The sequence below is a fragment of the Lepisma saccharinum genome, chromosome 2 (genome assembly GCF_977018435.1).
Source record: "Lepisma saccharinum chromosome 2, izLepSacc3.1, whole genome shotgun sequence".
Taxonomy (NCBI): Eukaryota; Metazoa; Arthropoda; class Insecta; order Zygentoma; family Lepismatidae; genus Lepisma; species Lepisma saccharinum.
The window spans coordinates 44,672,122-44,697,146 of NC_139230.1; the positions used below are offsets into that span (position 1 = coordinate 44,672,122).

At 37.2% G+C, this 25,025-nt stretch overlaps 1 protein-coding gene across 3 annotated transcripts in view; it reads left to right on the forward strand.

The window, feature by feature from the left end:
• Window positions 1-25,025, forward strand: part of hook (hook microtubule tethering protein) — a 96,811-nt gene that overhangs the window by 39,017 nt on the left and 32,769 nt on the right. For all 3 annotated transcript variants that reach the window (XM_083117330.1, XM_083117329.1, XM_083117328.1), the window contains exons 9-11: window positions 2,074-2,238; window positions 16,021-16,184; window positions 19,069-19,209. In XM_083117330.1, coding sequence (XP_082973456.1) covers window positions 2,074-2,238; window positions 16,021-16,184; window positions 19,069-19,209 — 470 coding nt within the window. The remainder of the gene's footprint in view (window positions 1-2,073; window positions 2,239-16,020; window positions 16,185-19,068; window positions 19,210-25,025) is intronic.

Below are 25,025 nucleotides of genomic sequence, written 5' to 3' on the forward strand. Positions count from 1 at the left end.
TACTTCCTAGTTTAAATTTCTGATAATCCCAGTTTATTTTTTATCAGGTCAGCCATTGATGGAAGATCATTTTAACTTTGTGAAAATCAAGCCTTGCAATCTCCTCCTCCTCCTCCTACATAGAAGAAACTTTTGTTAAATTACTGCATTGTGTAATCAGTGAACTTTTCTTTCTGAATACAAAAACAAATATATTTTTCCAAATAATTCTTCGTCAAGGCATGTAAGCTGATATTGCATAAAAAGTCAGAATCGAAGTCATGATCTAACATATCCCTGCTCTACAGGCAGGTGATTATTAATCTTGCATAGGCATTTTGCAGGTTCCTTGATTTATAATCACTAGAGACATGCATATTTCATTTTTGATCGAAACACCAAATTTGAAATAACATGCTGCAATGTTAATGTTTCGTTGTTTTGAAAGGTGTGAGGTGCATTTTCCCACCATGATTTGTCACAAAGTGATGAGAGATGAACTGCAAAATGAGAAATTGACTCTTAAACATGAGTTTTTGTGTTTATTTACTGACAACACTTTTTGAAGTATGAATTATCCTGTGACATGGAAAGTCATGGAAAATTGATTAATTCTGTTTGTAAAAATTTGAGAAGCAAACATGGACTCCCTTTACACAGGAATAGACTTAACTGATATCTGCATAAATGTGCTATTAGAAAGGAAATATTTATTTTTGTGTAATAAGTATAAGTATAGTTTTCCATTCAAATTTGGGATTTTATTCACAATACTATTTTTATGTACCAATTTTGATCCAGAAGTGTTCCCAGTTTTTCTTCCAAAATCTTTATCTTTTACTCACCATAAATGTGGCTCTAATAATCACGTTGCTAGGAATTATAAGCTTTCATGCTTTAAAAGTAATCAATACTTCAGCCCTCTCGATGCCCACACACATGTGTATTACTACATTTATAAAACCAGTTCTGCAGCTCGCCTCCTATTTCAAGTGCTTCAGGTGGGGCAAACAGTTCATTGGACATCATTTGGCTCATACCTAGTGACAACATCCTACTTGTCTGATAGGGGTTGTACTACTAACAAAAACCTTGGCCCATCACAGATCCTTAATGCAAGCAGTACCAGAAATATGGTTTTCAATACTCAAAACGTAACAACTTAATCCAATTAGACTGTACATTTATTGTATAGATATGTAGCTTCCTTAAAATTCTCTGGGTACAACATTTACTATAATTCAAAAACTTGGTTTCGTTAAGTACATGATTTATGTGATTGAGAAAGCTCATGTGAGAGATCTATTAGACAAAGGCAGTTTGTCCACTGCCAGTGCACAGCATCTTGTTAACCAATCAGAGTGCTTGTGACTTTTCGCACTGTTGCAGTTATTCCTTTAAATTTTTATGCCACAACAAAATGAAGAAAATATCTATGTGATCGAAGGGTTACACTTGCTGTCTAGAATTTAAAATGCTTGCACTGTACAAGCATGCATAAGTGTTTGCAATATTTGTTATATTATGTGCTCTATAAATTTTAGTGCAGTAATCTTTTAGTGTACTTGTATAGATTTAATAAACACATGCAATAAATTCTCAAGGAAATAAAAATAAAGATGTAGGATGTGTGTTAAAATTCATTCTTTCAATTTGATTTAATTAAAAATAAGATGTGTAAGATATGTAACTTACATTTAAATTGTTGGTGAAACATGAATCCCTTGAGCTTTCTTACCTTTGACATATTTTACATTATCTGAATAAACACTAAGTTGCTGACCAAGGCAGTTTATTAAGATGTAAAAACACTTAACACGTAACGTTTCAACCCTGTATCAGGGTCTTTTTTTTAGTTTAGTCCTTCGTCTGAGGAAGACCCTGATACAGGGTTCAAACGTTACGTGTTAAGTGTTTTTACATCTTAATAAACTGCCTTGTTCAGCAACTTAGTGTTTTTTTAGTATGGAAACAAGGCTTAATTATATTACAATTATCTGAATGTTTAATAGAAAGTGTTATCCTATGGAGTCTCACAAACAAATATAGAGACAATGGAGGTACCATTTTCAATAGTATTTTGTTTCTCTGTAGGAAATTAAGAGAAGTGGAACGTGGAAACCACAAATTGAAATGTACAAGAAACAGGTAGCAGAACTTCATCAGAAATTGAGTGAAGAATCTAAAAAAGCTGACAAAGCAGAATTTGAAAATAAGAAGCTTCATGAAAAACTTCAGGCAGTGCAGAGAGAAAAAGAGGTATGTATTTTCCTGACAGTCCTAAAGATGAAGTGCAAGAAGGTAGGAATTTGTAACTATGCTCATTTACATCTATTGTCAAAAATGGTAGATGTTGGTAAATACGTTGAAACCTTGATTTTGTGTGCTTTAAGGGACCAAGCTGCAAGAACTTGAAATGTGGGAAAATGTAAAATGGAGGAAAATTTTATAACATTTTGCTATGTTGGTATCATCAAGATTGAATGTATAATGTGGGAAAATGTAAAATCGGGGTTCCAGTGTGTATTCAATGGTCAAAGCTCTCTTTTTATGAATGAAAACACGATGTGCGCCCATTCCTCCTTCCTCCATGGGAAATTGAGGATTGAAACTTTACAACTGTATTTCTACTAAAAAATGTATAAGCTAGTAATTTTTAAAATTCTATTCGCTCTGGAAGGCTGAATTGAAATGTAAATATACAGAGTACTATGTATTGGGCTACTGAATTACCTTTATATACATAAAATTATGTGAAAGTCAGCACTTTTTATTTTGAAATAAATTTGAACAGAAGCATTATGGCATATATATATTTTGTGTGTTTGTGCATGTGCGTGCATGCATGCTAGAGTGGACCAATTTTTTAAATCGGAAAAAGGTGCATTATGTGGTAAGACAGTTCCAAAAAAATTGAGCATTCTAAAGTAATTTATTGCTGAGGTTCAATGGCTCCCCAAATTTAAAGTAAAGGAAACTGATATTTTCATGTTTGTACTGAACAATCTGCAAAAAAAGTATGAGGGTAGTAGAATTTTAGTCATGTAGGATGAGGATTAGCTGAACTCTTTTTGTGCTGAATATCAAAATTTCTTCCTAAAATGATCAGAATTGTAATATGAAGTGTACTTGGTAAATGTTAAAAACATCATGCACTCTTCAGGAGCAAAGCAAGGGAATATGTTTATAGTTGTGAGGTTGGTAGGCTCTAGATTTACAAAAGAACAGTAGTAATACTACTGACTTCTCATACCCATGTTGTCCTGCTACGATTTCCACGAAGTCACTCCATGAAAACAGTGTGAGATTATTCTGTCATAAGGCTTGCCATCCATATCCACTTGTATGTAGAAGGAAGGTGGGGCACTAGGGGGACAAAGCATTTCTTCCATCACTGTATGGTTTAGACCAATGTTCTTTCGATACCAACATGTGCTGGTTGGAATAAAACCTAACTTTCCCCCCTTGCATTGTCAACGTATTTGGTCAAAGCATTTTCATCTGCATAGCTGAGATCAGTGGTATCACACATTTCACTCCTCCCAGTGGCTGAGGTCATCTACAGTAGTGTCACGGGTGTTTCTTTCTATGAAATCTCACTAAAAATGAGATACCTAAGTTGTGGAGTGGAGAGCTTAAGTGTTTTGAACGAGATCGCAAGTGAAGAAAACATGCCAATGCCCACCTGTAGAGTAAACTCAAAAGATTGTGAGAGCTGATGTCATGATGAAGTGCGGAATGGAGAGAACATTTTCATCACTTTTCCTTAGGTTGGGAAGATGATGGCAAAGTAGATCCTATGTTTAGTTTGCATCTCCTTTTGGTATTTTATCAGAAGTTGTGTACAAATAGCAATCATGAACTTGTGAATGTATCTCCTCTTGAAATGATGACGATCGGATGGGCCCAAGTGCAGGCTGTCGGTCAGAATATGAGATGCCAGCAGACGAAAACAAAATATGCTCCCAAAACACTCAAGGTGGGCGTCAGTACAACACATCACCACAGCGCTTAATTAACAGTTCCTTCATATATCTCTCCCTAAACTTGGAACTGATCTGCAAGATCAAACCCTGTCAGTTGTAATTGTCCTTGAGTAAGTTGCAAATGTCACAGTTTTCACTTCATTGCATTGAAGTCCTCTAGAGTTTTCATGAGTTCTGCTTGGCATGCATGAAATTATGGTGGAGAAAGAAGAATAACAGCATTTGTTATATTGAGTTTCAACAACCACGAGATAACATTCTGCATCATTTCAGTTTCTGACAATTCTGGCCCACATGCTCCTAATTTAAGGTGTCTTCTTTTGTGGTTTGCAGATCTCTTTTTAACTTTAAAACTTAGGGTTTCTTCCAGCCTTCTCCTGCAAAATTATATGTTTCTTCAGAAACTTTTCCAACCTCTATGTTTCCTCTCTATTTTTAATCATCACTGCCACCAGATGCAAAAGAAAATTTACTTAATGTCACAACATGCTTGGAAACCCATAATGCAGGACTTGAATGAATGAATTTTTGTTTTCAGTTCACTTTATGCAATGCAGGGCTTAAGGGGATTCATGCATACATTGAATTGCTCCATAAGGCAACACAAATGAACAGATTTATGAAGATTTTTTTGGCGCACACCTTTAACATGATTCACTGAATGTACCAAAGATGTGATTGGAGGCTAGTTATTGATTCGTTTGCAGAGGGGGTGGGGGGTGGGGGGGGGAGCAAGAACCACTTTGATAAGCTAATGAACAAAATGTGGTAAGAAAAATTTACTTTTTTGAAATCTGCCAATCTAGTCTTTTTGCTGAACCATTACTGTAATTAATAACTATTAGGCTGAAGTGAAAAACATTGCTTAAATATGAGTGGATCACCGACCACGAGTTTCAAGCTAATTCTAGATCTGCTACCATGAAGGAGGAGAATGAAAATATTTAAGACCTGATTGCTAGTGAGCGTAATGGTACCAATACTAAAGCAAAGAGTAGACTTATCTTAGTAAATTAGTACCACTATTACTGCCCATTGATTTCAATGAATTGCCTCTTCATTGATTATTGAAAGAAATATGTACCACAGAGCTTTTTTAATTTTCTATTGTGATAAGATATCAGTGAGAAGTATATGGATACAATCATGTTGCAAGATGAAGAAATTCCTGCAGATTTTTCGTCTATATAATGGAACCAAGCTAATATTAATAGATTATGAAAATAATGGTGAGAATTGAGTGAACCTTCTTGCACTGCATATGGAAAGGAAACAAGAGACTTTAATATGTGCTAATTGTCCTTTTTTGAAGAGAGATGCTGAACTATTGAAAAATCTTCAATAATTGCTCCAAAAAACAAAAAAGTAAACTTGTGTATAATATGAACAAACTACCCTTAAGGTATGAAACTGAATGGAACTGTATTGTAGTTACATCTCCACAGTGAGCTCTGGACAGAGTAGCATAAACATTTATTCATGCCATACTCCCCTAAGCTACTTTTATCATATTCAAATTAGGAAAAAAACTTGTTGTAAGTGTCCTATTTTGTCACACACTACATCAAGGGAAGGGTTTTGGAACAGCAGAATATTTTTGTAAAACTGATTAAAATGTACCTAAGGTCAATGTCTTTTGGCTAGATTCATTTTAAGAAAGTTTATGTTTGGAGGATTATAGGATCATTAGAGGCATGCATATTTTGTTTTTGACAACATTGAATATGAAATATCACACTGTAATGTTCATTTTTCATGTTTTGAAAGATGAGGTGCATTTTCCTAACATGTTTGTCATGAGATGATGTGAAATGAACTGCAAAATGTCAAATGAACTCTTAAACATGAAATTTAGAGTTTAAAGAATGTGACACTTTCTGAAGTCTGAATTATTCTGTGAGTTATGCAATTCAATGAAAATAGATTAATTCTGCTGCAAACATTTGAGAAGCAGAAATGGACTTCTTTTCACAGGAATAAACTTAACTCTGATAAGATAACTATGTAAATGTTTTATTAAAAGGGAAATGCTTATTTTGTGCAATGTGTAGTTTTTAAATCAAATTTAAGATTTTATTTACAATTTCCACACAAAAATGTGATTTCATATACTGTTTTTGATCCTGAAATGTGCCTAGTTTTTGTACCAAAATATTGATATTTTATTCAGTATAAATATGTGGCCCTAATGATCTTATATAATGCACCTTTCTGTACCTATAAGGGTTTTACAAAAAAAATGAAGTTCTGTTTTCAAGGCAAGTAAAAGTTATCAAAATGCATGAATATTCACCATTGATCTTTGGCTAGATATAATTTTAAATCAATATATTTTGTGCAGGCTTATGGTATCATAACAACTTTTAATTCCTATATATATGAATTTGACAAAAAAAAAAAAATCCACCCACTCTAGTGTGCACACACGCACAGAATCTTTGTTACTTGAGCTGTGAGAGCAGAATAACTCATGCTGTGGAACCTGAGTTTATTCATAGTGAAGACTTAAAACAGTATTGGAATTTTAGTCTTATACAGTAGATTTATTGAAATAATATCCATAGTCTATTAACAGTTTTTAGTGCAAACAGTTTACACATTTAATTTACTAGCACTTCAATCAGCCATGTCATATTTTTCATATACACTGCTTAATTTTGTGAGTGATATCACTGCTTCCACAACTAAGCTTTTCACAGTGCTTGCTATAAACACAAATTTGCTCTACTTCATGTGAATTAACTGTGTACCTTTCCTGACAGAAATTTTTCATTGGTTTAGTGGCTCATCTATCACATTGTAACCAATGGCCACATGTGAACATCTCTGTTTGATTCAATGGTTCTCTAAAAAATGGAACCACTTAGTAGTGGCACCCATAAAGAAACTGCACAGACCAATGAAATTTTGCTTAATCTACATATATGAAAAGAGAAAATAATTAGTAACTTCTGTGTCAAAATAATTTCTTGGAAACATTTTCAGGAAATGCATACAGTTATAAATATAATGAAACCTTGATTATGTTTTTTAGGGACTTGTCGTTAAACATTTTCAATACTTATAAATGTAAGAAAATTGAGAAAAATAGATCAGATTTTGCTTTATTGGATTCAGGGAATTTAAATGTATGTTGAAGGAAAATTTAAAATCCAGAATAGGAAAACCAAGTACAGGGTGGCTACTCAGCGGGAATTCTGGGAATTATGTGTGAATTATTGGCTTCGGGAATTATGCATGAATTTGCTTGAATTTTTCTCCATAGACGTGAAAAATTGCAACTTTTATTAATCCATTTACCATTGAATTTATATATATTTATTAATGCCCTGAGGCAATTTTTAACAGTTTACACAGTTTAGCTTTTATTTTCATTGAGAAAGGAAATTAAAAAAACTGCATGGAAAATAAAACAGAATTCTCTAAGTCTGTTTGCTTTGTTGTAGTACAGGTGCCAAATTAAAAAGCTTGTTTTGAGGTATGACTAAATATTTTGACTGTTTTTGAAACCTTATGTTATGTACATGTCAGATAAGATTGATGCCACTCTGTCAACCTTGAGCAATTTGAGTAATTCAAGATGGCATTCAATATAGCGGACATTCCAGTTAATGACATATATCTCAGTAACCAATGGTTATAAGCAGATAATCTTTTTTTAGTCTTGATCCTCATTAGATGGACTATGAAGAAGATTCTGTTTAGTTTTTTACTAATGTCAGTGGTTTTGCCGTAATTTAAAAAATAATCTTCAAAATATGTAATTTTTCTAGCCATTTTTGAAGTTTTTGCCTTGTAACTTTAGACTAAATTAAATGACAGGAAATTGTTTTGAATAAAAGTGGTAACCCAATTTATAAGTTTTAAAACAATGTAAGCATTTTAGCGAAAAATACGCTATAAAATGTGTCCCAAAATGGAGGAAAACTTCAAAAAATGCTAGAAAAATTGCATATTTTAAAAATTATTTTTTAAGTTATGGCAAAACCACTAACATTAGCGAAAACTAAACAGAATATTTTTCGTAGCCCATCTAATGAGGATCAAAACTAATATAAGATTATCTGCTTATAACCATTGGTCACTGAGATATAGGTCATTAACTGGAATGTCCACCATATTGGACGCCATTTTGAATTACTCAAATTGCTCAAGGTTGAGAGATTGGCATCAATCGGATCTGAAATGTACATAACATAAGCTTTCAAAAACAGTCAAAAACATTTTATTCATACCTCAAGACAAGGTTATATCATTTTAAGGCATTTGGCACCTGTACTGTTATACAGGGTGTTTCGTAAGTTCGTTTACAACACTTGGGAGGTGATTGTACGAGTGAAAATAAGGTGGAAAGTTCATATAACGAAATTCCGGAAATGGCCTTGTTGCTGAGTTATTGACGTTTGTAAACGTGGGAAAATGATTTTCCAAAGTGAATAATGGCAAAATGGGTGGAGAGAAGTCGTCGGTGTTGGGTGGTCCACTAAGAAATTGGGTACGCTCTTGTCAAAAAATTACGTGGCAATATTGTGCAATGTCGGCGCATTAGATTCCCCAAAGGACGCGAACGAAGATGTTGACGGGATAGGGGTGGGTGTGCATTCTGCGTGAGCTGGTATCGACGAAAATTGGCACATGTTGAATGGCACCAGAAAACAAAAAAAAAATTCCTGATCAAAGGGCACCATGACGTAAAAACGAAAAAATGAACTGTCATAGGTTGCATACCCTGAAGGGCACACAGTATGCTTAATGGAGATGTGAAGGGAACCTCATCACAGACGGTTTTCAAAGTGTCCACCATGTACTTCCAAGCAGAGGCGATAACGGCGAATCAAGGATTGTCTAGTGCGACCCAACAACCCCGGCGTTTCTGCTATCGATGCTGCAGCTACATTGATACGGGCAACGAGGTCCTCGGCTGACATGACAGGTGTTTCGTAAATGAGGTGTTTCATCTCTCCCCAGAGGAAGAAATCCAGGGGGCATAATATCAGGCGATCGAGGTGGCCATGGCACAGGCCCTCCCCTGCCAATGAACTGGTTGTGGAATACGGTATTGAGGAAATGGCACACATTCCGATCGAAATGTAGGGGTGCACCATCATGTTGAAACCACAGTCTTTGTCTCAGTACCAAGGGCACGTCCTCTAGTAGTTCAGGCAAAACCTCACTGAGAAATGCTTGATAAGTGGGTCCACATAGGCGAACAGGAAGAATGTACGGTCCAATCAAATGGTCATGCAGTATCCCGCACCACACATTCATTGCAAATCTGTGCTGATGATGTGCCACTAGCAGTGCATGTGGATTTTCATGTTCCTACACATGACTGTTTTTACTATTGAACACACCAGTTTTCGTGAAGATAGCCTCATCAGTCCATAGTACCATATTCTGAAAATTGGGGATAGTTTCAATTTGATGAACAAACCATTGGCAAAAGTCCTCACGTGGGCCAAAGTCCCGAGGTAAAAGATCTTGCACTTTCTTCAATTTGTACGGGTGCATCCCCTATTCTGCCAGGACTCGCCACACATTCACATGGGAGGTGTTTCGTTCGTGGGCTAGTGAGCGCGTACTGGTGCCTGGATGATCCATCACTGCAGTTAGCACATCTTCCACAAACAGTCGTGTTCGCACACTTCGCGGTCGTCCAACTTCTCGACGAGGTGGCAACACTGATCCTGTTTCCCGAAGTCGAGTGTCTACAGTTTGAAATAAGGCATGCAATGGTAACACCCTATTTGGAAAACGTGCCCCATACAGACACCTTGCATCACGGCTATTACCTCCAGCCTCCCCATAAATCAGATGCATGTCCGCCAGCTCTTGGGACGTGTATGCAGCCATCCCTTAGACCGGGCTACAAGTGTTTATGGCCGTTAACACTAGTACACTTCACAGAACAAGATGGGCTGTGGCTAAGAATTAACATGTAACACTGCTAGGTCAAATGTTTGCCCAACACTACTGTCCAAGAACCTCACGTCTTTCCATTCAACCATGAATGTTTAACAACCTGCTGCTGGCACAGCACCTGAAGCACGAATGGCACAGACATGTGTGCTCCTTTATGAGGAAACCTACACTGTTGGCGCCCCTAGCGGGAAATGTGGTACTTAACATCAGATCCCACGGACACCCATCTGCCCTTCAGGGTATGCAACCTATGACAGTTCATTTTTTTCGTTTTTACGTCATGGTGCCCTTCGCTCAGGAAATTTTCTTTGTTTTTTGGTGCCATGCAACACATGCCAATTTTCGTCGATACCAGCTCACGCAGAACGCACACCCACCCAATTTCCATCAACATCTTCATTCGCATCCTTTGGGGAATCCCTTGTGCCGACATATCTTGAAGTTGATTAAATTTGAAATTCTTATACAATTACGTTAACAAATTTTTGTACATTACTATATCCTGTAACATTTGGGACTCATGTTTGTAGATGTATTTCTAATCTGAGTATACAAAATCGCAAATGTAAACTCCGCACCTTAAATTAAATACGTATACCATTCAATGAATTGAATTAGAATTTTTAGATACATTGGAATCGCACAGACCCTTTATATTGTATTTGTATTTGTGTGTGTGTTGGGGGGGGGGGGGAGATGGTAATATGTAAGTTTGAAATAAAGAGAAGATCTGCTTGGACCCTTGAATTTTTTAAAAGTTCGCCTTTGCAACCAGAATTATACTTGAATTTTGTCATGGTCCTAGAGTGGCCACCCTGAAGTAGGAAAATAGGTTAATTTAGTAATGGTGTTATAATATTTACTATTTTAATACAGTAAAATGTATGCATAAAAGGAAGTTACTTCACTTCAATCTTTTAATCTGTTTTGGTTAATTGCAACAATTACAATGAATGAGTGAGTGAATAACCACCAAGAAACTGAATTTACAGGGAAGAACATTCCTTTATGTTCATTTAAAAATTACAATTTTACACTAATTTACAGGCTATTTATAGAAACCTCTGACTGGTAAAATTATCATCAATTTATTGATAATATCTGTACAATATCAATATCAGCCAGTACTAATAGAATACCTATTAATCTATCCTATCCCTAGTAAAGAGATAGTAAATATTGTGTTACTAAGAAAGAGGATAAAGATGAAAGACTGTACAGTGTAGTATGATGGACAGAGTGGACAGAAATCTATATAGACAGAGCAACTGGTAATCAGTTTGTGGTTAAAAGTTTAGTATTGTGTTAGTTGTTTGAGTGCTTGACACATGGTCTTGCTGGAGAAAGTTCTGGTTTTGAGTCTTAAGTCAACGCATGATACAATCTTTTTGCATCTTATTAGCATTTATCCTTGTCATGATTAATGCAGTTGCATCTAAAGAAAGGGATTTGATTTGAGAGAAGATAATTGATATGAATTAATAAAATCACAATAAAGCCAGTGAAATTCATTGCTATTTTTGAAAAATCGACAAACAATGTATTAGTTAATTGCAATTGATAATGTAAAGAGTTAGAAATTTCATGTTCAGTAAACAAATACAAACAATACGTGGTATCCAGGTGCAGGGTTGGTATGTCCTTGGTTTAAAACTGAAATACGAATGATTGAGATGTGAGCATTCGCACATATCTGCGCACAAAGGTAGGAAGTTAGGTAGAATAGTTACTTGTGCCCTTACTGTCCAAGATGGCATTGTGGTAACATTGTTGCCTTGTAATTAAGAAGTTTAGGGTTTGATACCCGATAGACACATAGTAGTTTGGATCCCACTTCAAACTGTAGGTCCAGTTCCAATTACCCTATCTGTGCATCAAGTGGAAATTTCTCACCCAATGCTCATACTAGGCCTAGGAGATGGTGGTTTGCATTTGTGCATGCATATGTAATGTGGTGGGTAGGCTGTGATATATCAACCTTCCTGTATTGTCTGATGAATGTTTCGATCCTGTTTTCATCACTGTTGATATTTACCAACTTTTTTATTTTATTACACGATTTCTACCTCAGTTGAAATTATGAAATTTTGTGTGTGTGTGTGCTAAATAGTAAAGGAAATAGAAAAACTTCATTATATTACATTGTAATGTTACCACATCTTCCAATACGTAGAAAAAAGATGGTATTTAGACTGGTGCGTGGTCAGATAAGAAATGAATTTGATAGTTGCACAGCATTCTACATTTCTAATTGCAAAATAAAAACATGCACACAACTATTATGTTGTGGAGTGAATGGTGATCTGTGTCAATTGTCATCCAGTTCGAGTGGTTTTAATTTTACAATAATAATAATAATGTAGGTAAAATGTTCTTAACCTATGAAGGCATGGGTTTTCTTTTTCTGAATAATTAAAACTGTATGTTTGAATAAGACATGATGCTTCAAACCTCAGTAACTGTATTATATACTAATGCTATGTTATGTACATAGGATCATTCATTTTATTTACATTCAGTGAGTCTGAAAAATATGCCGAATGTAGAAGAAGAAAAAATTCCCTAATCGGTTAGAATAATAAAGAAAGAAAAAAAAAACTACTTTTAGTTCACAAAATTGAAAAGTCATCGGACCCCTACACAGGAGTTGCCAGGACATGAAGGTACAGAATAAAACCTGCATTGCCTGATACAAGGCACATCCAGAAAGTAAATTCTGTTTGCAATTTATGCCGCAGCTGCACTGCAATTGCAAGAGAGTGCATGCGTGCCGAGTACTTGTGACCCATTGGCAAGACAGAGACGTCAGTGTTAGAGAAGACAGAAGTGCAGATGCTTCGTAGTGGGTTGCGATAATGTTCAATAAAATCGAAACACCCTGTATGTGGGAAGGGCACTCAGTCATACGGTTTTTGAATGCACGGAATGTGTCAGCAGCTGAAATTCACTATCAAATTGGTGAAGTGTATGGTGAACAGATCATGAGTGCCTCAATGGTATGGAGATGGGTGCGACAGTTGAACGAAGGACGGAACAATGTGCATGATGAGTAACTCAGTGTTCAAACCATCTCTGGTGACAGATGAATTGATCCATGCTGTGGAAGAAAAGATTAAAGAGAACCGACGATTCACCCTGACAACACTGTCTGTGCATTTTCCACAAATTTCCCCGGTCGATGCCTAATGAAATTGTGTCTGATAGACTGAACTTCTGCAAATTGTGTGCCTGCTGGGTCCCATGCTCACTTACAGAAGACCACAAAAAGAACCTAATGGGGAGTGCTTTACTGTTTTTGACATGGTACTGTGAGGAGGGTGATCAGTTTTTTAATCTCATTGTGACTGGGGATGAGACATGGGTGTTGCATGAGACTCCAGAAACGAAACAACAGTCCGTGGAGTGGAGGCACATCTCTTCACCATGAAAGACCAAAGTCCATACCGGTTGTTCAATTCTTTTTTGTAGCTTAACAGAACTACATTCCACTCCAGGAACACACTCCGATCCAACCTGGTCCACACTAGACCCCACACCCGATATAAAAACTAAAAACATAATCTACAGCATCCCATGTGAATGCAGGAGGGAGTACATTGGGGAAACATGCATAACCCTTGAAGCAAGGGTGGGGGAACATAAAACAAACCTCAGGCTGGGATACTTTGAAAGATCCAAACTAGTGACCCACACCTGGGAAAACAGCCACAGAATGCAATGGGATAAAACACAGATAATAAACAGGGAAGAAAATGGCTACAACAGAAAATTCAAGGAAGCATCGCATATGACAACGACTGAACCAATCGGCCAACCCAGCCTAGAAATCAGACCAATGTGGACTCCATTAGTCAGAAACTTTTTAAAAAAACAATAGATGGCAGCACTACACCACTGCATCCACATGTCATACATTTACCCACAGAACACAACATAAACACTAAAAATATAGTGAACAAATTGTACAAAAATACAAACTACAAAAATCATAACAACGGGACCAGGGTACACAATTCGGAAACTATCCCTCCATACACATTGCACACCAACCCCAATTTACATCAACATGCAATCCGGGGCAGTCCAGTCCCCGGGGATCAAGGTGGAAACCTAACAGTGCCACACGAAGCCTTGATCGTGACCTTGACATGGTCATCTTAAGAAGTGGAGCCTGGCCACTGATAAATCCTACCTGGCAACTTTGTATATAGAGGTCCTTGTTACTGACAGACGTGGTGGAGCCTAGGCCACCAAGAATAATCCTCCAAGGCAACCATTTAGACATGCTACCCTGAAGAGGGAGGCAGATGCAGCCTCCGAAACGTTGGTAAATCTCTTTTAAATAACAGTGGTTAAAAGTCAAACTAGAATGAATAAATCACCACTGATTAGCTACAAAAAAGACATAATTATAACATTAGCTGTGAACTTATGTTCACTTATGACCAAATAATTCATCCTTGGTAATGCAACTGCAGTACACATCTGTTGACAGGCAAGCTCTACTGGTAGCAGCTGACATGGCATTTCCTTTTTTATTTACTGTATTTATGCATGTATAATGCGCACCCTGGTTTTTGTTGGGTAAATGTGACAAAAATTATATCTCGTATATAAAGCGCAGTATAATCCAGGTTCAAGAAATTGCTTTCTTAGTTGTAAAGCTGTTGCTATGCCAATCAAAAGTGAATGACATCCTACCTATTCAATGAGTCACCTGTTGCTATGTCACCTGTTTTTTTTTCTAAAAAAACTTGAAAATTTATATATTTTCCTTGACTTAACATAACATTTACATTTATAAGAGGCACATTCAGGACCCTCAGACTAGCAGTTAGCAGCACAAGATTTCTTCCATTAAGGCATTTACACACTCCATGCATGTCATATTCTTTGGCCAGTAATACATGTTAATTATTATTTTCTTTTTCCTTATCTTTTCTTTCATCCAAAGTACAATAAAAATCATAACGTTCCTTCATTTTGTGATAAGCTTATTTCAATCTCATTGCACATTAGTGTCACCATCTTGAATGGAATACTGTTGCCATATTCAGAAACTGCATAATTTAAGCTTTACAACAATATATAACATGATAGTTTTCCGTAAACATAAAATCAATGTAAGTGTCACAAAATCATGGAATGACCCAATTCAGTTTCATGTTGGCTGTCCGAATTATATATATAATTGTATAATATGCACCACAGTTTTTGGTAGCAAAAATTTTGGAAAAAAAAGTGCGCATTATACATGAGTAAATACGGTATATATATGGCTTGGAATGTAGAAGGCTGTGGATGGTAGGCATGAAAATGACACTGAGGACTGCAGTGTCTCTTATCTGTGTGTGAGTACAGGTAGTAGATTTGGTAAAACAGACATTTTCAATGGAATTAGTATCCTGAATTTCCACTATTTTCATCGTAATGAGGGATGGTGATAGTTGGTTTTCCCAAATAATACTCTTGGTCAGTCTTATTATTTACCATCTTTACTTTCTTCTCGGTTCCTTTTATGAAATGCAATGAATGTAATCTAATTTGATATTTTTGATCTTGGTGTTTGGACAGATGTTACACAATTAGCTATGAGTATTTATTTTATTGTTGTATTATTCCTTGTAGATCCCTCCTTCCTAATCTCTTCATTAAAATACATGTGTAAATCACATGTAAATTTATTGTAACAAATTTGTGCTCATATTTCTTTTCCAGGCCTTGCAAGAAGCAAATCAGGTAATAATATTAACTGTAGGCTAAATTGCTTATAATTAAATCTTCATAGACTACCCAACTTTGTTTTATGAGCTATTATAAAAATGTTGAAACAAATAGCTTGATTTATAAGCATTGGTAAAGAAGCAGTGATTTTTTTAATGTAGTGCATACATTCTGATTGTTTTGCTTTATTTAATCTTGGCCAAGTTGTGGGTTAAAGTAAGGTATAATTTTGTAGAAAGCTGTATATATTGCATGAATTTCCATTGCCCTTTTGCATGATGCTAATTTTATGTTAGGAGAAAAATCTTTTATGTTTGTGTTCGTGTCTGACTTGGTGTGCGTGTGCTTGTGCGCCAGTTACTTATGCTATGAACTTGATTATTACATCATGTGCCTTTTTTTCTGGTAGTGCCTCATTCGTGATCGAGATAATTTGAAGGAAACAAATGAGGAGTTAAAATGTAGAATCCAGATTCCTTTTGGTGACAGCAGTGGTATGACAGTAGAATCTGCTAAACCTTCTGATGCAATACCTGAAACTGAATCAGTCGAGATGATACCACCAAAAATAAAGTAAGTTGACTCAATATCTGTTAATATGAACTACTATTTAATTTGAAGTTGTTTACCTTCCTCTAGCCTTAAGGTAGGTACAAGATACAAGAAACATTGTGCATGCATTGTACATAGCCTCAGTTCCCTTCATTGGGATCTTGCACACTTCTCCCAGCATCATTTCCACTATTCAAAACATTATGCAAAGTTATCTGTTGGAATCACAAATAACTGCCTCGTCGAATTGGCCTGAATCCCATTGACATCTGGAATCTCTTCCCTTTCAAAGGTGATTTAAGCTTATGAAACAGCCAGAAGTTGCAGGCCTACAAATATGGTATGTAGGATGGCCAAGTCACCTGTGTGATGCAATGTTTTGCCAAAAAAATGTACAAAAGATGTGATGAATCGGAGGGTGCATTGTCGTGATCAAGTTGCCCAGAGCTGTGGGCATTTTCATTGTATTGCATCTCTCAACCAGCAAGGAACATCGAGGTAGTACTACTTATTAATTGTCTAGCATGGAGGAGCATACTCGTGGTGAATACCTTCCCAGTCAAAGAACATGGCTACTATTAACTTGACCTTTCTGCAACTTTTGTACACCTTCTTTGGATGTAGCAAACCAGCAGATTTCCACTGGGACTACTGAGCCTTTCTTTCCAGATTGTATCCATAAACCCATGTTTCATCTCCAGTTGTAACCTTTCTGAGGAAATCTGGTGCATTGGTAGCAGTCTGAATCAAGTCATTAGCAACTGCAGCACAATGTTCCTTCTGCTCTGGTAACATCTGTTCTTGAACTCATGTTACATGGAATTTTTGTGTTCTACAGAGAAAGACTTATTATAACTTTGTAGGATAAGTGATATACAAGAGAAATTCAGTTCCATTTAATCATATTAATTTTGTTGTGGACAAAAAACAGCAATTCTAAAAGTGTGCTCCGCAGAGCTCTAGGGTTCCTGAAGGGCTTTGCAGGGGCTTCACAATGCTTTCCATGAAAAAATTCTCACCGGACTTTCATACTTGCAAAATTGGATCACTGGCAAATGTGTGAGGTTGCCATGGCATTTTTGAACTGCAATGAAACTGCTTCTGAAATAATAAATTGCCATGAAGCGGCATTTCCCTGACACACTTTGGTGATGCTCGAGTGTTGGAATTTAAACACATGATTGCACCATGACATTTACGCCAGTTTCTCATTGTCTCTTCAGTTTATTTGACTTCAATTGATTCAAGGATAGTGTCATATTGTAAGTCTGCACATTTGTGGTAGTGTTGAACATTTGCCGTGGATCAAGGACTCAAGACTGGAACATTGAAATTCTCACCAAAGGAAGCTCCTTCTGCAGTGGATGTTTCAGAGCCAGTGCCATGCACTTTAAGACCAAGATGAGAAAGCTCAAGACTCCACAAATGTATGAGTGATATGTACACTGGGCAGGAGGAACAAAGTGCTGCTGGAAACAAAACTCTAAGAATCGTAAATATGATCACATTGAGGTCGGTAATTTTTCTTATGAATATTCTTTGATACCATATTATGAAATAATTCTTTTTTTTTTTACTAGATGCCTAAAATATCAGAAACGCAAAAAGTGTACTTATGGTGTTAACTAAAACAAATACTTCTCAGAAACTTAATTCCCGAAATCTTATTGGCTGTAAAAATGCAATTTTGCTCTGATGGTCATGGAAAAAATATTGGGGTTCTGCAGCCTCATCTTTGGGTGAAAATTACTCTGTGCTTTGAAAAGTTTGAGAACTGCTGCCTTAAGACTATTTGCTTCACTTAAAAGTCTGGGATATCTCAGTTTTACATTTTGATGAAAACTTAACACCCCAAAATATTCAGGCAACCCAGTACTTTGCAAATAAATGTAAAACTCAGATTTATATGTTTTATGCAGTTAATAACAAGAGAGTATAATGTTGCTTCAGTTGCCATGGATGTTTAGTGTTTGATTCACAATCCTTCTACCAGCATGCCCATTTCTTTGTGGGTGTTTCTTCCTCAATCTTATCCAATCATTATCTCTCTTTATATCAGAGCAACATAAGATACAGATACTGTACATAGAGCATAAAAGTCACAAGGTAAATATGAGAATGTAATCATGATATGCAGGGTATTTTCATGACCTTGAATCAAACTGGCAGGGTTGATGGAGAATTTTTGCAAAAAAAAAAAGAAGAATAACAGGGGGTTTTATGAAATTTCCAGGGTTTTTTTTTTTTTTTTTTGCAAAAATTTAAAAACGCCATCTCCGTTCCTAATTGAGCTAGGAGGATGGTTGATAGCTCGTTGGACTCTGAATAAAGTCCTCTTTCCGATTCTACAATACAAAATGGGGGTTTCCATTTCAAATTTCACAGTTGCCCCCCACCCCACCCCCAGGGGGCAGGGGTGGGGAATCAAGTTTGATATCATTGAATAGCTTCCTTTCACTTATTAAACACACATTTTTTTCATTTTCGTGTGTGTGTGTGTGTGTGTGTGTGAGAAAATATTGTGGTGTAGCTGTCTGCATTGTTTGTTGATTCAAAGCATATCACACCAACAGATACATGAAAGAATGGGTAAAAGGCCATGAAATATTCAATGGAGAAAAAACATGTATTTCGTTTGATAAAAAATTTCTATAGATGTATAATGCATACACTCCTCACAAAAAGTTTTAAATATTGTTATATTTGGCACAGGTTTGGAATATTATATTAGGCTATAGGTGATAAGCACGGTAGCATATGTCTGTGAAAAGACGAGAACGTCCACCAGACAGATACCATGTGTTGTTGAATTCCAAGGCTGTCTCTATCACCTATTGTCTAATATAACAATATTCCAAACTTTTTGTGAAGACTGTATGAATGCTACATATATTTTTCCTTGCAGGGAGAAGTTGTTGAAACTGCAACATGAAAACAAGAAACTCAAGGAAAATCAACGAAGTCCAGATGATGAACAAGTCCCAGTTCTTTTGACTGTGATCGATGACCTAACACAGCGTGAAAATGAACTGCGAACTGAAAACAGGTGGGCTGATAATAGTGTGATGTGTGATGGTCCTAGTGTTAGTCCACAAATGTCACCACCAGTTGTTCATTTATCTAATCCACCCACCATCTATGAAATTAAATTGTGTTCGTCTTTACAACATGAAAACATAAATTCTAGCAATTCAACTTTGCCTCATTCATTGTGCCAAGTTATAAATGAAGCTATTTCTAACTACTTAAGCAGTTCTGATTCATTTTCAGAATCAGTTTCACAAATAGGAGTTCATAACCCATGTATTAGATGCTCTGTATGTGCTCATTGCTCAGTCACAAAGCAGGTTAGTAAAACAGATTCAAGAAGTCCACCATCCAATGTTCATATTTGTAGGTGTGCAACACACAGATACTTATGTTCATTTTGTTCTGAAAATATAAATGAGGATTACCATTTGTGTACAAGGGAAAATTTAACTGAGAACACACTAGATGATGGGCTCCAAACTGAAGTTAGTGAGGGTTATTATTCAGATTCTCACACCATGTCCTTTGTGACAGGGTCACCTTTCATACGAAGAATTGACAGTCCAACTTTCTTTATGGAAAGACGGAGAGAGAATTTACAGACACATGAAAAACATGCCAGTTCATATGTAGGTTCTCCTTATACACATGACTTCTCTGATTGGTCAATTTTAGGAAATGAAACATCAACACCTTGCACTAGTGATGGTAACACAGATGTTGAAGAGAAACATATTACTCCAATTGTTCAGGTTGCACTAGCAAGATCTGAAACCTCTTCATTAAGTAGTAATGTTGATAGTTACGTATCACTGCATGATTTTAGTGACCTGCGTGCTGTTAATGACATTTTAACTGAGGAGGTAGCTAAAAATTCCTACAGGAGTCCTGTTCATACACAATCTGCAGATAACAACACAAATTTTGCATGTACAAATAGTAAAGGTGGCAGTTTCAAGAAGATTTTTGTTGGAAACTCATCTAAAAAGAAACGTAAAAAAAAACATAAAACTCGTATATTCCTTGCTGATGTCTTGAATGGAGTGATGAGTTTGTGCGCTCCATAGTAACTCTCAGGGAAGCATGTTTTTTGTGCTTTTATGTTCCCTAGTTGTGCTTCCAGCTGAATTTACCCAGTGATAATTTTTTTTATGTAACTATTCTATGTGATATTTTAAAATTAAGCATTGTGATGTTACTCTAGTGATTTTTGTGTTTTTCTGTACAATTTGTTATTGTAATTTTAATGTTTCATGCATTTCAACATTTTTTTATAACTCGTGCTTGCATGTAATATTATATAATTTTAATATCATAAGACTTAAAAGCAAGCATGCATGATATAATTTGCTTCTAGTCATAATACACATTTTATTAACATAACATGTATGTGCTCAAATTGAGAACTAGAGGTTAAAGAGTGCCATATTTACATTAGCATCCTTACTTCTCACCTAGTAATCATTTATGTGACCTTACTACTTATATTTTTTACATGTTCTAGTCTGAAACATGACAATATATTGCAGCTAATTATAGTTTTATTTTGAATATTGCAATAAGCTATAACGTGCATGTTCATATATACATTTATGTATATAAGAATGTTGCACACTATGCAGAATATTTATTGATAGAGATTTTTCTGATACATTTGTGGCATGCAAATGTTATTTCAAAGAAAGTTAAAATCAATATTTGTAAATTTTCCTAATAAGTTTTTTTTTATAGAAATAATTCAATTTAACCAGTGTAGAATAATGTGCTGTTGACCGACATTAGATATATAGTACACCTGAGTGCCATATAGTATGAGATTTATTTGTGCCACGGGGCTTGGATGTTTTTGTTAGGTTATAGGGTCTTTGAGTAAGGAAAAAATTTACACTTTTGGGCAAAGTTGAAAATTGTGATTTTTTGAAAGGTTAGGGAGAAATGTTCTCTATATTACATCATTACATTTGCACAATACGTTTGTTTCAAAGGCTAAGTGTGCATGGAAATTCTTATCAAGTTTGATAGCAAGAACAGACATATTCCATATGTCATCTTTTAAAAGCACTAGTTGCTATGTTGTCATTTCACTTATCTCTTTACCATCTCTCATCTCTGACTGTAAGTCCTTAAAGGGTGAACAATCACAGGTGTGTCCTTCCATTCAAGTGTCATAAATATGATTCTTGAAATGAGTAACAGTAGTGATAAAAATCTTTAATCAGTGCACTGTCAGCACCCCAGATTCAACATTAATGCCATTTTTATCCCATAATATAACCAATGCATGATGATTTTTCTAACATCCAATGTAGAGTCAGTGATTTGTAACTTCCAGTTCCAGCCAGTAGTAAGTATAGTTTCAATATACTGTTGGCATTTGCATGCTACTAGATTCATGGCTTTTTTGCTTTCTTGGATAATGTGATATTCATACAATACAGTAGCAGTATAAATACTGTAAAACTACTTAATCACCATATATTTTTCCCTAAATTTATTTTTATGGGCCTCCCTGATCATGTAGTGGTAACATCGCCACCTTGTAATCAAGGGGTCCTAAGATCGATACCTGGTGGAGGCACTTAGTGGGCTAGGTCTCACTTTAAGCTGTAGGTCCAGTCATGATCAGGCTATCAGTACATAACATGGACCGAAAAAAAATAATAGGACACACATATCATGTCCATATCAGTAATATAGATTACTGAACATGTCTCTAATAATACCTTTTGTTTATATTAATATCTTAACACATCTAAATTCCAGTAATGTGAATGCTTTTTATCTTCTTACTAATAATTTATTTATGCATTTAAATAGAATTGCTTCTGCATCAAGCTGTCGTATCCCTACCTCCTTACCTGAACCATTGCATTACCATGCTTGATGCAAGCTTTAAAATTACAGAATAACAGTATGTGGTCTTGTGACTCTTAATGCAGGATGTATTCTCAAATTCTTAAAAGATTCACAGATAGGTATAAATCACCATATATTTTTCCCTAAATTTATTTTTATGGGCCTCCCTGATCGTGTAGTGGTAACATTCGCCACCTTGTAATCAAGGGGCCCTAAGTTCGATACCTGGTGAAGGTCCCACTTTAAACTGTAGGTCCAGTCACGATCAGGCTATCAGTACATAAATTTCCAAGAACTCCCACAAATTGTGATTTATTTCAGTACAGTAAACTAAAAGAGAGATTGCTTTTCCTTGAAGATAAGTGAATATTTATTTACACTGAAACACCATGTAGAAATTTAAGCCAAAAATGCTGTGTCAACCAGGACTCAAAACAAATCTCTGGCATACTGTGCCATTGTTCTATCAACGAAGCTACAGAGCAAGCCCTAGCTTTGCCCATTTTTCCCTTTTGTGTGGATATCTGTCAGTGATACTGCAATGGGATCTGTTGCATTTGAAAGATTGATGACGTTGACAGTGCCTAGTATATTCCAGTATGGCGTTGATATTACCTTAGGATTTGGTACATACGGGAGATGTACTATGTAGTCCAAATCCTCAGATAAACCTACAGTTTTACTTTTCCTGTTTTATATATATATATAAAACACAGGAATAGGATCAGAAAAGGTGCCAGAAGGGCGGATAAACACTAATGATGAAGGAGACAGTAAACACTTACCACACGAAGAGAAATTATTCAATATTTCGCGATCTATGTCGCATTTTCAAGTTGAAGAAGAAAGATCGGCGTTACTAAGAGAAGAGGCACAGAATACTGACCGTAGCGTCTCTACGATCAGTGTTGCCAGAAACAGTTGATAGATGACGAGAAGTACTTTCACCAGTGTTTACTGTAAGGTGGGTGGGTAATTTTGGGAAGGAGAGGAAAGGGTTACTGGTTGGCTAGGTTGAGTCCGGGGGGTATAGTGGCGTGCATGCCTGTTATGTAGGCCCTTTCCCAGCGCCTGTGGAAAGATGTGTCAGAGCGGGGGGATAAAAGATGGATGATGGCAACACGGAAGCAGTTATGAAGGTGGTGTTATGGCTGTTGGTGTGGATGGCAACAGTGAAATCGGAGTTTTGGGTGGAGGAACGGTGATTATTAATCCTTAGGTTCAAGGGGGTTGAGGTTTCGCCTATGTACAAGTTGCCGCAGATTTGACAGATGAGGGTGTAAATTAGGTTGGATGAGTGGCAGGTGCCCTTAGGGTGAAGGGTGAACTCGCCTGCCGCTGTGGGGATCGGGAGGGTGGGGGAGGTGATGAGTATGGGGCAGGTCTTGCATCTGGGTTTGTTGCACCTGTGAGCTGGGGGGAGTGGTGTGGATGGGGTGGGAGTGTTCCAGACCAAGATGTTTTTGAGGTTGGGGGGGTGACGGAAGACGACCCTGGGTTTATCCCGAAAGATGTCCCTGGTATCAGGATCACTCTGCAGGATGGGGAGGAGGGAGTGGAGGGTATGTCTGATTTTCATAATATGGGGGTGGTATTGGGTGATCAGGGTTGGAGGGTTTGTTTTAGGTTGTTTGGTGCGGTTGTGGGAGTTGGCTCTGGTGATTTGTTTGTTGATGAGGGTGGAGGGATAGCCACGGTTGGTTAGGGCTTGGTGCAGGCGTAGGTTGTAGTTATGGCGGGATGAGGGGGATGAGTTGAGGTGCTGGCCTCTGTGGGCAAGGGAGAATGGGATGGCTTCCTAGATGTGGACATCCACATTGCGGGAGATCACTTGGAAACTTCCATACATATTAAACCGACCAACCACCTCCAGTATCTCCACTACTCCAGCTCACACCCCTACCACACCAAAAAAGCCATCCCATTCTCCCTTGCCCTCAGAGGCCAGCACCTCAACTCATCCCCCTCATCCCGCCGAAACTACAACCTACGCCTGCATCAAGCCCTAACCAACCGTGGCTATCCCTCCACCCTCATCAACAAACAAATCACCAGAGCCAACTCCCACAACCGCACCAAACAACCTAAAACCAACCCTCCAACCCTGATCACCCAATACCACCCCCATATTATGAAAATCAGACATACCCTCCACTCCCTCCTCCCCATCCTGCAGAGTGATCCTGATACCAGGGACATCTTTCGGGATAAACCCAGGGTCATCTTCCGTCGCCCCCCCAACCTCAAAAACATCTTGGTCTGGAACACTCCCACCCCATCCACACCACTCCCCCCAGCTCACAGGTGCAACAAACCCAGATGCAAGACCTGCCCCATACTCATCACCTCCCCCACCCTCCCGATCCCCACAGCGGCAGGCAAGTTCACCCTTCACCCTAAGGGCACCTGCCACTCATCCAACCTAATTTACACCCTCATCTGCCAAATCTGTGGCAATTTGTACATAGGCGAAACCTCCCAACCCCTTGAACCTAAGGATTAATAATCACCGTTCCTCCACCCAAAACTCCGATTTCACTGTTGCCATCCACACCAACAGCCATAACACCACCTTCAATAACTGCTTCCATGTTGCCATCATCCATCTTTTACCCCCCCCCCCCCCCCCCCGCTCTGACACATCTTTCCGCAGGCGCTGGGAAAGGGCCTACATAACAGGCATGCACGCCACTATACCCCCCGGACTCAACCTAGCCAACCAGTAACCCTTTCCTCTCCTTCCCAAAATTACCCACCCACCTTACAGTAAACACTGGTGAAAGTACTTCTCGTCATCTATGAACTGTTTCTGGCAACACTGATCGTAGAGACGCTACGGTCAGTATTCTGTTCCTCTTCGCTTATTAACAACGATCTTTCTTCTTCAACTTGAAAATGCGACATAGATCGCAAAATATAGAATAATTTCTCTTCGTGTGGTAAGTGTTTATTGTCTCCTTCATCATTCGTATATAT